The sequence below is a fragment of the Drosophila guanche genome, unplaced genomic scaffold, assembly GCF_900245975.1.
Source record: "Drosophila guanche unplaced genomic scaffold, DGUA_6, whole genome shotgun sequence".
NCBI lineage: Eukaryota > Metazoa > Arthropoda > Insecta > Diptera > Drosophilidae > Drosophila > Drosophila guanche.
Window position 1 is genome coordinate 1805063 of NW_022995756.1, and position 15868 is coordinate 1820930.

The 15868-nt window shown below is 45.8% G+C and overlaps 1 protein-coding gene across 1 annotated transcript; it reads right to left on the bottom strand.

Annotated features, from left to right (window-relative positions):
• Positions 1–8305: 8305 nt before the first annotated feature.
• LOC117590117 lies at positions 8306–8971 on the bottom strand. Its single transcript, XM_034282467.1, has one exon. It carries the CDS (start codon positions 8958–8960, stop codon positions 8331–8333), a length of 630 nt encoding a protein of 209 aa, XP_034138358.1. The 5' UTR covers positions 8961–8971; the 3' UTR covers positions 8306–8330.
• Between the last annotated feature and the right edge of the window lie 6897 nt (positions 8972–15868).

Genomic DNA, 15868 nt, shown 5'->3' on the forward strand with positions numbered 1-15868 from the left:
TATACGGATAGAGCGCCGCTAACCAACTGCGTGGCAATGTCCACAAACAGAGTCTTTTATACCATCCGCAAGCGATCCGATGCCAGCCAGGCGCCTGCGCGGATAATCTCTCGTTTGCGGCTCTGACTTTCGCTGCCAATAGAGATGAGAGGAAAGCCGGCTGGCTATAGCCGCTGCTCATTTAGCGGGTCCCTTCCCTGCTTCCCCATTCAAGGGAGTTTGTTTACATGGGGACAGCTGGCAGAGGTTGTGTGGGGACAACACAAAGTTTGAAGCCAACCAAGGCACATGCCACTTGCCACTTGGCTCGAGGTGGGTTGGAGGGCATGTCGTCTCAGGGCTACATACATATTTTTGAATTGCCGTGCTGTGCGTGTGTGCGTGGGTGCATCCTGGTATTACATTGAAGTTTTAATTGAATTGCGGCTGTTGCAAGTTTTTTAACTGCATTTTGCTCTCGCAGATCCCCCCTTGGAGACGCTCGGGCGTCCCTCTCAACCGCATAAGGTGAGAAAAAAAAGCACAAGTTGTGCCACAAACTTTGTAGCTTGAAAGTTTTTCACTTTTCATTTCATGTGTGTGTGTTCATGAGCTTATGTGTGTTTGTTTCTTTCTGTTTAAAAGCAGCAAACATATGCAGCAAACAGAGAGAAAGAGAGGCCTGCAGAGTCCACACACAAGCACCTGCCATGTCCCGCACTCCGCCGAATAAAGCGAACGCATGGACCATAGGCAGCGGCCAAACCAAACACTTCCGATTTATATTTATATTTCCGCTTCCCCCATAAAACACCTGTTGTTTCTACTGTTGTTGTCGTTGTTGTTGCACACTGGCCTCCTTACCGCCTCCTTTGTCTTTTCTTTTCGTTTGTTTTCCCGAGCCACAAAAGTTTTCCCCACTTTTGCTATGCTTTTCGTTGATATCATTTTTGGCTGGAACCATTGTGTGCCTGCAGATTGTGGAATGTGGGAGTTTTGTGGGCTTGGAAGTAAGTACGGGTCTTAAGTAACCCGCCGTCAGGTGCTACGACCATGATTTATTGCGGTTTGGTGAACTGCAGGAACAACTTCATTACGGAGCAGCTTACAGCCAAACGGACAATGCAACAATGGAGGATGGATTTTAGTATTACTTATTTATTAACAATTACAGACATAAATGGGGAAATGTGCTTTCCACACACGGAATAACCAATCAGCAATCAGGAGGAGCTATATGCCCGATTATGCATGCCTTTTATCTGCCTCAGTGCCACAGCCGCAAAGGCCGCAGTGGGTAACCCATTTAGAAGGACTCCAAAAATGTAGACACTCCAAAAATCAGCCAGCCAGTCCTAAGCTCCACAGATCCTTTGTTCCCACTGCCACGAGCTCTCTGTGTGGAAGCTAATTATAATTACGGTCTATGCCCCATGCCCCACCATGGGAACATTGGATTTCGGATTTGCTTCGAACGGAGGGGCAGCTCAAAGCAATTGGTGGGGCTCCAAATCCGAAACATAGCCATGCATATTTAATTCGCTCGTTACCCAGAATTGTAGAAAATATCCTGCCTCTACCCCGACTCCTGCCTAGGAAGCTCTTTGGCCTCGATTCTTCTTTTGGCGCTTGGCAAGTGTAACTTCATTTGCTTGCCACTGCGGTGGCCAAAACCATTTGGAACATGTACAATTTTGACACCAGCAACCCAATCAGCCACGCCTACGTCTACGCCCCTGCAGAGTAACAAGTACCATTCACCCACACCCACATAACACATACCAAATGGAAGAGGGAACAGGCGATTTCATCGGAACTCAATTAATGGAGCATGATCTTAATGGGTTTCACCAACAGACGAACGGACCCTTTCCTCTCTGTGGACCGAGGCAACGAGGCAACGAGGCATACAAACACATGCCTTTCGCTAAGTGCGCCAAATCAGCAGGACTCTAATTGGAGGCGGACATCAGAGGATGCCCCCCACTCGCTCTGCGCCCCCTCTGCCTGCCCTTGGTGGTTTTCGCACCGCATGGCTGGTGGCCTTCATAAAAAAGAAAATGCTGCAAAAAATCTATTTCAGCCGATAGGAAAGCCAAAAACATACGACCAACGACCATCACCACCATCCTCCTCTCTCCTCACTCCTCGCTCTTCTATTCTTTCATCTCCTGCTGTGTTTTCTCTTCACTAAATTGATGAACCGTTTGCAGAGCAATTAAATGATCAAACGTCGATATTTGGATGCTTTTCAGACTGTGTTTATTGGCCAGCAGTTAGAAGTGTGGCGCTTATGTCGAATGATGCATTTTCCTTCGGTGGAACACACACGGAAACGCCTCCCTCAATGTTGACTGCATTTTAAGGTACATTTCATATATAAATATTTATTTTGAAGGTTCAGTGCCATGATAGTTGGTACCTTAGGGGCTCACATGCGAGCGAAATCTTTCAAGACTTCAAGGTGAGTGTGCCCCAATGCTGCTGCTCTTGGCGGTTCTTGGCAAATGAGGCTAATATTTCAGCGACTCGAAGGGCGCGAAGCAATTGCTTTCGGGACTCCAAGTGCGCTGCTCTGCTTTGGGTATTTGCATGCAAATTTGTAGCCACAGACGTACATGTTGCCGAGCATCTGGCAATCGACAAAATACAATTTTCAAAGAGGCCTTTGCCGAAAGGCAACTATTCTTCTATTTTCGATACATGGAATATTTTTAGACACAATAATTGCATATGTATGTGGTAAGTGGAATTTGTCTTACAATTCGAATGGAATATTGTGATTGTGTTTGAATACTCATTGAATCATTTATCCTTTATGTCTGAGAAATTCTGTCCCAAAATGAGGCCCCATCCAGTGGGGAAAATGGGATTGCTCTGCCTCTTTTTGCTGGAATCGCTGTTTATGTTTTGTGCGCAAGTTAATGAGATTTATTGCGATGGATTGTTACGGCTACAAGTAAGTATTTCCCATGTCAGAGGGCAAGAGCCACCGAGACAAGCAATTTAATTTTTAATTTTCCAATTGAATGCCCCCAAATTAGAGCCCAAATTAGGCTTGTTGTTCAGTAAACGAGTATCTGTATGCTGCTCCGACACGGATTACATCAGTGCCAGTGGCATTGGCCTGTTAAAGCACTTCTGGGGCACTACTTTAAAGCGATATATGGGTGGATGGATACTTGTATGTGTTCTGTTTGAATTTTATCGCTTTCCAAGCGAATGCGCTGATCCCAATACGGGTAGGTGTGTGGTAAGTACGGACTCCTTCCTTCTTTTCGGCTCTGACGTTCACACTTGACCGGAATTCAATTACCCTACGAAGCAGCGTGGAGCGGAGGATAGCAGAACTCCATGGGCACTGGGTTCACATTTGTTTTGCTTCCGCAGTCCATTATTTTTAGGCCATTTAAAGCTGGACACAATGCGCTGCTTACACTCCGATATGCTCCTTGCTGGGCGACAAGCGACGTTTGTGCTGCTGCTTCTCCTTCTGCCGCTCTTGTGACTGATGGAGCTGAAAAGCCTCCCCCGAATACTGAACGCAAAAAAATCACCATGCAGGAGTAAATGGCATGCGTGTGAAAGTGGAATTCCTTTCCACAAATGTAAATGTAAATGTGATAAATGTAACCTTCGGCGGCCACTGATGCTGCTGCGTTAAACGTTGCTCGTTTGGCCACATAATTTATTTTCGCATATTAATTTTCGGACAAGAAGTTCGGACAACGCCAAGTGGCGAGGGAAAGGCAAATGAGAAATTTGTGATAAATGAGCAGGACTTTAATGCTCGAGGATCTGCCGGTCGGCTGCCCGCCGCGGGCAGGGTCAAGGAATTATTATCCTGCAATGCCCATTAGAGAGTGTGTGCTCATAGATATGCATGTGCCCCTCATGTGTATGCCACGACTATTTATAAATGAGCGACCATTCATGGGAGCATTTTAATTGCTTTTCTGGTGCTTTAATGCGTTTTCTCCTGAGGTGCTCCTTCCCGCCATGGAAGTGTCATATGAATCGCAGATAGAAGCCCCTGGAATCCCAGCCAAAAGAATGATGGATGAGCCATCCGTAATGATTCACGCATGGATAACGGAGTGGAGTCACTCTGCGCTCGCAAGAAGGATAATAATTATGATTTGAAGGCATTCAGGGCAGAGCATAGCTCGCTTCTTAATTATCATCTCTGTGTTGCGTGAAATTCTCAGTTGTGTGCCACGTCATGGCGCAAGATGCCTCAACATCCAGAGACATGCAGGCAGGTCCTTGAAGCTGCTTATTAATCTCCTCAATAGCAGCAGCAGCAGCAACGCAGCTCCTTTATTGAAAAATTCCTTAGCCATCATCTTTGCCCGAGTGGGAAAGTGGGAAAATTGCGATAACGACAGGAAAGCAGCAACAGCAACAGCAACAAGAAATTGCATAGCCTGCAGCATGCAGCATGCCAGTGAGCAGTCATGCAGCAGTCAGGTGGGGTATGAAAATATGCCATCACAATGGAAGATACTTGTCTAAGTAATCAGCAAAGTTGAAGGACAAAGAATGGAAAATCAAAAGCAAACAAAAGGCAAAATAAAGCAATGAGTCAGGGAACTTAACAAGGGAGACTTTTGTGTGCCGTTTGTGATTTGTTTTATGGTGCGACACATTAGCGAAATTTAGCTAAATTATTTTCGGCGTGGAGGGGGGACTATAAATTTAATGATCTATTAAAGCAAGAAGAAACTTGTTCTGCCTGGCATTCTCGCGGGAGCCGTGCCCATTCCCAGACCCATTCCACGCCATTCATTTGGCAACCATTTGTCGGGTCGTGACTCCAGTTTTTCCAGCCAAACCGGAAGTACCCAGCCGCTTGCCAGCTTTCTTCCTTGGCGACGTTGTGCGACGCTTCGCCTCGTTTCATTTCGGAATTTTAACATTTCAACTTTCGCACATTTTGGCAAATTATTCAAATTCTTGTCAGTGCAGCAGCAGCGGCAGCATTGGGAGGCACAAAGAGAGAGCCCGAAAAAAAACTGAAATTAAATGAAAAGAAAAAAGAAAAAAAGAAGTCGCATGGCCTAGTAGAATTTTCAACGATTTATGTGAGGCATATGAGGCTCTGTGGCAACTGGCGACTGTCAACTCGCTGAACGTCCAACTCTGGCAACAAACTTAAGAGCGCAAATAAAATGTGTTTACTCACATTTTTGTAATTTGGACGAAATTGCTTCGCTTATTGCGAGGGGTAGACATGTTTCGCGTTTGAATTCAGAGTAGCAGACACCTTAAGGACAAAAGACAAAGGGAGAAAAGGTGTGTGCGAGTGTGTGTGTGTCGACTCAAATGGGAACTGAGAAAATGCGACAACTGCCGCACTGTTGACGCCTGTGTCACATTTTGCTAGCTTTGAATAATTAATATTGCGCATACGACGTGTTGTTTGCGACTGTGTCTGGTACTGCCACTGTCACAATCCATGTGCATATCCATGGCGACAGGAATCCACTTTATTATGCTAATCAGCGACGAATCTGCTGCAATATTTGGCCTACAACTTGCGCAGCTTCAGTCATTCTCTGGCAAGGCAATAACTTTATATTTGCAAGTGTCTCCATGTTGTCACACGAAGTATCCGCTCTTTAGGGCCGACAGCTACTCGTAGATATAAATTATTTTATGCCACATAAATCACATTTCTCCTGAGACACATCAAGTGAGGATTCCCCGTGCCCCTTCGAGTAGTAACTGCCACAAAGGCAGCTAATTTGTCAAATTACAACAAATGCTGAGACAGAGTTGGAGAATTGCAACAGTTGTTGTCATTACATCAGAATGACATTTGTTATGTATGCAAACTGATGGCTAGAACGTGCTATGCAAAGGAGTCTTTCCTGTAAGTAGCTTTGATTTGGAACTGCTCGCTGTGCTGGGTATAAAGTATTCGAATTCGGAGCAGGTAGACAACAGCCTGTCGAGTAGTTAATGTTTCCAAACACAACTAAATATTCCCTAATTTGTGTGTGCCAATTAGGAGGATACACAGCAATAACAAAAGGAAAGGCAGCATCACATTTGTCAGTGCAGAACCCGTTTTAAAGCTGAAGCCACAATGCTTGAATCCTGTTGCTGGACGGCAGGACGTGCCTCGCCCATCTGGGATCCGGGCTAGCTTCCCGGTCATGGCTGTGGTTCAAGAAACTCTCACAAGTGACACTTGCTCGAAAGATAAATGCGAACGTAACTTTTGCCATAAAATGTTGCCAATCTATACCCCATGCCATTTCTTGACTGCTGACTGCAATTTGGTCCTGCTACCACTACCTTTGCCCACCAGTCACCATCCACTCGCCACTCGAGCGAACGAAGGACTGAGGACCGTCTCGTACTTTCCCTGCTCATCACTGCTATCATAGTCTTCGTCTTGTGTAAAGTGTCCACGAAGTCCTCGACTCTGAGTCCGAAGAGGAGTTACATTTACTCACTGATTTATGGTCGCTTCTAGGGTTCCAGGGTTCGTTCTCAGGGTTTTATCTGTTGAGTTTTTGGTGTAATCATTTCAAGTCAAAATGTTTTCAAAGGTCGAAGCAGTGGCGATGCCTGGCTGCCTGGATGCCCAGAGAGGACCAGCAATCCGCTTCGTGATAAATGACAGCAAGTTTATCTCCACATTTGGCCATAAATCCAGGCACTACAAACTTGCAGACCATCGACTAGGCTTCCCTTCGACTTCCCGTATTTAAATTGTGTTTAGTGTGAAAGGATTGCAGCTAGTGAAGGACTCTGAGGGGCTCTGAGTGTCTGAGTACTACAGGAAATGTCTGGTATGTCAGCTTTAGGCGTAAATCGCTCAACATTGGAACGAGAAGCACAGGGAGTGTGTGTAAATTAAAGAACACGAGTAGGGAGGTTTGTGAGACGCTTTGCACGCGTCACAACTTTTGTTCCCACATTCATAAGTATTTAGGTAGCCTTAGTGTGTTACATATGTACATATTTACATAAATATGTATTTAACCTTATGATTTTTTGTAATTTTAAATTGTACGTGTTTTCTACATGGGTTATGTACATCTACATAAATTCTTACATTAACACGTATGAGGCCGAGTGTGTGAGAGAGATAGTATGAGCAACAAAAATAAACAGTAATAATTGTAATTATTCTATATTATATATTACATATTATATATGTATAAATGTGTATATATTACATATTGTATATGTATATAAATGTATATTAATTATATTATTTAATAATTATAATCGATCCATTTGTGCCACTCCTCTAAAGTCCCCTTGCGAAGACAAAGTGTTGGTCTTTCGGGCATGAAATTGCATTGCAATTGCTAAATAATTTAGCACATATGTTGACCGAAACATACACAGCCTTGGGGTAGCTATAAATTGAAGGCAAATGGACCGAACATGCTGTCTGTTAACCCCTTGCCCACCCTAACTTTCCGCAAAGGCCGATTGCTGTCCAAAGAATTTCATTTTCATATTGTTATTTTTAATATTTTTATTATTGTTGTGGCCCGGACCCGGACTGGGGGGCAAACACTGAGGACAGATGCAAACTCTCTGGGAGGCTTAAATGTTTTAAAGTAAACACAGAAATACACACAATTCAACTAATGATCGAACGAACCGAGCCAAATGGGTGGGTGAGAAGGGGCCCCTGGGGTGCCTCTGTATTCGCTCTATTGGCGTTTCGTTTTGCTGAATGCGGCTGTTACACTTGCCACACGCGTTGACAGGCTGCTAATTAATATTAAACTCATTTCCACATTCCACACTCTGGCATTGAAATGCCAGAAGCAAGTGCCAGACATCCACCATCCTTGATTCTGGTCGCGTTGCCATCCGATGTGTGTAATTATTTCATGGGTCTGTAGGCGCCAAAGCCCATTTCGGGGGAGGATGAAGGAGAGTGTTAAGGATACGTGTCCTGGATGGCTTAATGAGAAGGCACAGTACAGTGTACATTTTGTATTAGTCTCATGTAGAGAGTCAGTCGCCACATAATCCACTTGCCATTTAAATTTAAGCGAATTAAGTGCCCAATGATTCACCTGGTGTGACCTGTGACCTGTCTTCCCTTTCCTCTCTCCCATACGCAATGTCGGCTGTCATATATCGTGTGTTTAATTACAATTGATGCAGCACCTCTTCCGAATGCAGGACACGCACGAATGCGATTGCGATGCGTAAAACTAATGTTTAAAAATGCTTGTAAAATGTTTATCAACTTTGTAATTGTTCTCGGGTAGCGGCGGGGGAACATTGAATCGACGTGACTTCCATTTGTTTATGCCACTAACATTGTAATTGAAGTGAAACACAATTACGTGCGTGAGTATATCCATTTATTAATTGACTTGCAGCAACATGCTGATGAGATCCATGGGTGTATTTTTACACTTGCTCGCATATAACGCCTCGCAGTCGCCTCCTCGCCGGCCGAAACGCTCCGATGCATGATAGTCGCGGTTTGAGCCGTGGGCCGCCAGCTTGTCCCTGGAGCTTGAAGGAGTGAGGATGATGTTCAGCACTTCCCCGAGTAAGCCACTCTCGTGGTTCAGCGGCAGGGCTGCGTGCTCGCAGATTAAGCGCAGGAGGCAGTTACGCCCCGGAAGGCCCGCGTTCGCTATGACCATCTCGATGCCGCGATACATGATCCAGCGGTAGAGTGCGCCGTAGTTCGTTTCATCCTCCTCTCTGCCCGTTATGGCCTGAGGCTTGAGGTACACCCGCGTGATCTCTGTGGCATTGGTGGGCAGGAAATACTCGGCCTTCAGGACATATCCAGAGGTCACGGACTCGAAGTGGAGCCCCTCCACGGGTATGCCAATGCCGCCAATGAACTGCACACGCGTCGGACTGGTGGGCGGAAACAGGAGCGATCGGCTGAAGCGTTTCAGATGATTTCCTCGCACTCCGGCACAGTCACAGGCCAGAAACAGTGCAGCCAGAAAGATGCTTAAATGTGTTCGATGCATTTGTTGCGAATGCTTCGAGAACGGTTTAAGAACTGAACGGCAGAAGAGCCACCCAGAAGACTGTTTCACACCTGAAACTCACTTTCTTTTGGCTCTCGTTGGCTGCAGAGGCATCTTTGATGTGGAAATCAGATCAATTAGCAACTCGGTGCCAAGTCGTTGATCAAAGTAGTTCACTAAGCAGCCTCATTTCAGTGGTACTCCTTTGTTTGCCCCAAAGATCAAATGCTGCTAATTGAATTGGAAGTACACATCCATCCAGCAGAAGGTTTCTGTGACGTGACCCTTTTCCGGCACACACTGAGAGCAGATCAAACAAAATCGGAATCATGAGAGTCTCTGAGGTTCTGTAAATATTGTTTTATCATTCAATGCTCTGCATCTCCGCTCAATCTTGTCTTGTAGGAGTATTCGAATGTAATCCAACTACTACGAGAAGTAGTTCAAGCAGCTCAATCCACATCCCCACATCCATACACATCCTTTGCACATCCTTTTGGCGCATCCTCTTGAAGATGTAAGTAAAAGTGTACCACTGCATGCAGCTGCTAAAGTATTTCAAAATGTGTATAAGAAATTGTGTAAAATGTGCGAGCATTGGCATTAAGACACTAAGCTCTGCCGTCTGCCATCTACCGTCTGCCCTCTACCTTCTGGCCCAGCGAGTGGAGGCGGAATGCGGAGCGGAAGTTATGCCGTCAACGACTTGAGTAAGTTAAGTGAACTGCTGCTGCATCGGGGGTTGGCCGTTGCGGCTGCTGCAGAGTCAAGAGATGAGCCATGGACCAGTTGCTTACGGCAGATGCTTTTCCTACAGGGGAGACAGAGGGAGCTAAATGAACCCCTTAGACGGTTGCGACAGCAATGCGATAATAGCCATGAAAAGGATATTAAAGAGCAGCGAGTATGAGCATAAAAAGTACCTACCCAACTAGTCATAGAAAGGAAGTCCATCAAAGTGAAAAACTAGTTGCCACATCATTCCGTCGCATCATTCCTGCTTTGTGTATTCTTCTGGATAAGAAAGAGAACTAGCTATGTATTGAATGAAGATAGCTAAATGCCAAAGAAAGAAACGATTAATGGCAAACGAAACGAAATTTGAGGTGTCAGAGCACACGTGTCGTATGCGTAATGAAAGCAGGAAGCTCATTGCTTGGAGCTACATGCGAGTATGTGGTGGCATGTGTCGTCGTCTTCGTCACATCTTGACCTCGCAGAGCCTTAAAATTACCTCGTTTGTGCTCCAAGGTGCCGTAAATCCTTTTGCGAAACTCAACAGCATTCGCCTTCCTCCGCTCCCTACGCTCTCCCTTTCTCGCTCTCTCTGGTGTGGCAAAGGAATGTGTGTCTTACTTATGCTTATTTAGTCGGGTGCATGGTGCAGGAGGTGTGCGTGTGGGTGTAGGGGTGTGGATAATGAGTTAAATTATTATGCAAACGACGGCTCTATGTCTTGAGATGGAAATGTGTGCTCCACATAAACAAAACACTAGAAATGTGTGCCGGGGACAAGCAGAGCGTTGAGCTCTCTGGGAGGAAAGGGCTCTGTCGGGTGCTCCCCACTCGATGCAAGTACCATCTCCATCTCCTGTAGCCCTTCTCCGTGCATCTATGTACATCCATGCTATCCATATTATTTATGGACCTTGCACACAATAATTGGCCAGCTTTCCGCTCCAATCGTTTCAATGGTCAATGGAATCGAGGATTGGGATAGATGCAAGTGGGAGTGGGAGTGGGAGTGGGAGTGGGATTAGGAGTAGGATGTGAATATGGGAGTGGCACCGATGGCTTCCCGTTGGTTGACCCTAAAACTTGAATGTTTCAATTTTTGAATGCTTAAATGTTTGCCAGTCATAAGAAACAGCCACTGAACAGCAGGTGTGTCTGGCAATCATACCAAATCGACAATTGCAGTACGATAAAATCAAAAATAAAACGAGTTACGAGCAGAGCCATGAATGCTGAGCATTTAGTTAACCACTGGAAAGGCTTTTCTTAAATCTGTCTAGTACAGGCTCCTTTACTCTTGCAGCTCGGAGAGAATCTTATGATTTGCTGCAGCTTGAAGCTTGCAATGAAATCAATTTGTTAACCAAACATTTGGCACATACAAGAACACGAAACAAGCCCCTAAATTGGGTCTAATTATGCACGGCTGTGACCCATGCACCACCATGCGGGTCAAAAAAGAGACCTCACGTGTATCCTGTCTGTGCCCCTGTGTATCTGACTAAATGGGTGGGGAATGTATGCAAATGACCGGGAGCACACAGCAAACATTCTAATCGGCATGTGGCATGTGGGATGTGTGTGTTGCAGGATTTGCAGAATGCTCAAGTTTCTATTACTGTTTCTGCTTGCTGTTATTCCTGTCTCATGTGATGAACATTTAAATATTGTACGAGAGAAGGATGGTCGAGGATTGCTTCGAGTGACCTGGCTAACAAAGTTAAAGTCTGCCAAACTGTTATTAAAAGTTTCGACATTGACCGAACCGAAGCTCTTTATTTAGATACATTATCAAAGAACCGAACCGAAGCGGTTCCTGCAGCCCTTTAAATGGGATCAAAATAAAGACCCAGGCAGGGCCAGTCTGGCAGTGTGGCTGCTGCTGCTGGTCTGTATTCAAATATGTAATCCACCCAAGTGGAGTGCACGGGCAGGCCCCTTGCCCACATAAAGAACAGCTGCGTCCACCGTGGAGAATTTCATTCCACACAGAAGGACGGTTGGACGGTGTGTGGGTGGAGACAGATGTCTCTGCTGCTGCCCCCTTCCGTGTTTAATTGAGTTTGAAGTAGGTGCCTGGCGCTCTCTCTTGAAATTGGCTTAGTTGTGTCATACTTCCATGACAGACCACCATGGGAGGGGACCTGTGAGGCCTTAAATCGGAGTCAGGGGATGGTTGGTTTGATCTAACTTTTGATTTGGATTTGATTGCCATTTTGATATAACTTTTCCGTGGGTTACCTTTGTGGTTAAGTGGGAAAAACGACTGTAAAGTGGCTTCAATTACGGGCTGCTAAATAACAAAGGAATATCAACATTTGGGAGGCAGTAATCGACGGGAGTGTACGAGTCCCATATGCGAGGAATTTTATGTTCACCCTCAATCCTTTGGCAAATTCATTTATTTCAATTGTTACTGGAAACACTGGAGCAGTTTCCTTCTGAATATCCTGACAAAAGGGGCAACTATACTTCGTCATAAGCCGTTTTTATTGTTTCCATGGGAGGGGAGAAGCATTACCTTTGTTTGGAAGTTTGGGCCCCGACAGTGGGACACAACTCAGAGATATGGGAACAATTTAGCCGGATCACGTACATACGTCCGTCCCACTGTATGCCACGCCTCCTTCTCCCCCCACAATGGCGTGCGTATTTGCCAGGCAGCGAAAGTTTTACTGTTTCATTTTGCTGTTTTCATTTTATAACACCCAAACCCAACCCCAAAGGAATAAAACAAAACAAAGTTTTCAGCTTTTTGGCCCCTGAATGACATCCACGTTGGCGGCATTACGAGAGTATTCCTAGGCAAATTTCTGTCTATAGGCAGTGAACTAAGCTCCCGACTCTCCTCCCCAGGTGACGCCCAGAAGTACTTATTTGCCTATTTCAAAAGACATTTGGATAAATGGTAACAAGAGGAAAGAGTCGGGGCTTGGGTGCTCCAAAGAAATGTACTAAAATAAACCTCGGCATTGCAGCTGTATAAACAAATACCTGATAGTATAGATAGCTGCCGAAGGGGGACCCTTTCGAATCCCTTTACCAAAAAAAGGTTGAGTCCAAAGTCCAGTCTGGATTTGGAGGATATTTGCATAAAATGTTGCAGAATTAGCAAGGGTCGCTACACATTGAGGGACAATCAGCGGAATGCCGACGTTCCTTATTATTAAATTTTATCATAATGTTTAGCGTAATTTCCCTTTTCTATCTATAAAGGCTGCGAAATGCTAATGCGAGGGCTTACCTATGCGAAAATGCCTCTTGGCATGGTGCCGCAGAAACAGAAACAAAGCTGCCAAGAAGTGTTCGTTTGAAAGAGTTGAAAGATTTAAAGTCGCTTTTGCATCTCTTAAATACTTAACAGCTAGTCGAACAGAGTGCCATCGATATTTACAGCGCCACAGAGACTCTTTTGTGAAAATAGAAGTCGAGAGGGAAGCCACACAAAATTCGACTGCGGAATGCGACAATTAGTTTAGTGAATTATGACCGCAGAGTGGAAAATGGTGCTAATGTGACGGCCATTCTCGACAAAAACACCAACTGCTGTCAGGAAAACAGGACCCACAAATGCACCAAAGTGGGAGGGGCATTCCTCTATGCATCTGTGTGTATCTGTGATAACTTTTTGGTGGATAATACGACCGAATGGTGGCACTAGTGACAGTTTCGGGCTCCCTGGCGTGTCGTTTGCAATATGACAGCCAGAAGCTGAACCCCGGTACGTGGACGTGTACGTGTTATTCGAATGCAGCAGCCATCGAGGCTTTGAAACTGTCAGAGCCGTCAGAACCATGCCAATCTAAGTCCGTGGCGCGGTTTTCAGTTTTCAGTTTTCAGTTTTCAGCTTCAGTTTCGATCTTAGTGGCGACAGTTTCCATAATTTATGGCCAAACATTTCAACGCTTGGTGGTGGAAGGAACCCATTGTTCGATGCACGTGCAAAGGGCAGAGCAGAGCAGAGCAGACAAAGGCAAAACGCAACAAAACGGTGGCAGCCGTTAGCCGGCGACAACAGGAAAAACATGCGGAAGTCGCGAGCTTGGATGCTCCTCCTCCTCCGCTCCGCTGAAAAATGCTCGTAAAGTACAATGAACCGCAAGAGCTGCATTCTGGGGCATGGAATGCTGTGTGGTGTGACGTGCCACTCGTATGTGGGTGAAGTTGAGTGGTTTTCAGTGAAAGAAATGTCTGCAAGTGCAAGAGTAGAGGCGCCAAAGCGAAAAGGCGTTTGTTTTATGTTTTTGCGGCATTCGGCATTCGGCATTCGAGGATTATTTTTGTATTCTCCTTCAAAAGGTAGACAGAGACAGAGAGAGGAATAATCGTAGATACATTGCCAGACCTACGAGGAGGATCCCTTGAAAGGCAGAAACAAGTTAACTAATGGCCTAATTATGTTGAAATGTTGAGGAAAAAGCCTGTAATAGGCCACACAAACAGCAGACAATCTTCGGAGCTGTAAACAAATTCAGCAAAGGTTTCAGCAAAGTTTCCATCGTCCATCGCCCTTCGTCCTGCGTTGCGCCCAGAGTTTATGGCGCCCGCAGTTTGAAAGTTTTTCATTCAATTCACTTACGAATAAGTTGCTTTTCGCCTTTGCATTTTGATGCGGCAACGTTTTCTACTCGTTTCAGTTTCCAGTTCTTTTTGCTTACCTTGGTGGCCTAGTTCCTGGGGGCAAGGAGTAAACTTTCTCTGGCGAAAAAGCAAAGTAAACGAGAATGGATGTGTGAGACGCTTCTTCCGCGTCAAAACTTTTATACCCGGCACTCAGTACTACATCTGCACTTTAGCGGTGTTTTGTCAAATTTTAAATATTTTCTTCATCTGTCATCTGCATCTACAACACTTCTCGCACCAACACGCTCCTTTAGCTCTCCGCTCTTCCCTAGACCCACACACTGCAGACTCGCGGCAGAAGCTGCGGGACGGGGTTTGTTAAAAGTCGGCAGAACCAGAGTGTGAATGGGGGACAGGCTAGCCACTGGAAATAAATTTCTGAAATACACTTGTAACAGTGTGAGCATACAGCAGTCCGGAACCAAAATTTGGTGGCTCTAGCTCTTATAGTCTCTGAGAACTAGCCGACAAACAAGACGGACGCACGGACAGACGGAGAGACAGACATGGCTCTATCGACTCGGCTATTGATGCTGATGAAGAATATATATACTTCATGGGGTCGGAAACGTTTCCTTCTGTGTGTTACATACTTTGTGCACAAATACAGTATGCCCTATTTACTCTTTGAGTACCGGGTATAAAAACATGGTCCGACCCCGAGCAAGAGCAAGAGCACGAGCTAGAGCCATGGCCAATGCTCTGAGAGGGCAGAAGTAGTGGCAGCTAATGGTGTTTATTGCATTTACTCTCCTTCTGTGGCACTTAAATCGGCATCATGGGGCAACAGCAGCAGTGAAGTGCGACACTGTTGCCTGTTGCAACAGGCGCGAAGAAGAGAGATTGAGGTGGCAGGGGCAACACCTGCAGCTACGCAAATATCCTGCGGGCGCCAGAGCAAAGAACAGGAATGGACCCCAGACGGACTTCAGGACAGAGGCCCAAGACCAGGACACAGGTCTATGCAGCTGCCATCTTCATTCGTGTGGAAGAAAGTGCAAAGTAAATTCAACACAACACAAAGTCCACCAGGCGGCTGTGGCAGCATAGGATGATGGGGGATGCGAGGATGCGGGCGACAAGGAAATGCGCAGTCAGGCTCCCCTTTGGGGGCAGGAATCGTGGGAGAGATTTAGCTGCAGCAAAGTTTGATTAAATCACATGACACACTGGCAGGTGAAGGAGCTGGGAGGAGCAATTACCAGCGGTTGGGGAAGGACAGACTCAAGTGGTTTGCCACAGCCACAGCCACTGGCTCACTGGCACTCTTGGTGCGAGCAGAAGGCAAGTAAATAAATTCATTAAACGATTAGAGGAGCTCTCCAGGTGAATGCAGATGCAGTCCACAGAGCCGGATGCCCTTTGTTCATGGAGTAAAATATTCAGTTAGCCAGGATTAAGTGGATTTACCCTCCATTGTCCTGCTGTGCCACAATGGCAGGGAAAAGCCCGGGGACCAGGGCTTGCCAGGGACAAAACTTATATGCCTTATTCTTGTGACCCAAGTTCCTCCTCTGTGACTTCATTGCTTCCACCAGAGACCTAAGCGA

Bases quoted from the DNA above. Each gene is read 5' to 3' on its own strand.
- LOC117590117 (XM_034282467.1), bottom strand. From the start codon at position 8,960: ATGCATCGAACACATTTAAGCATCTTTCTGGCTGCACTGTTTCTGGCC.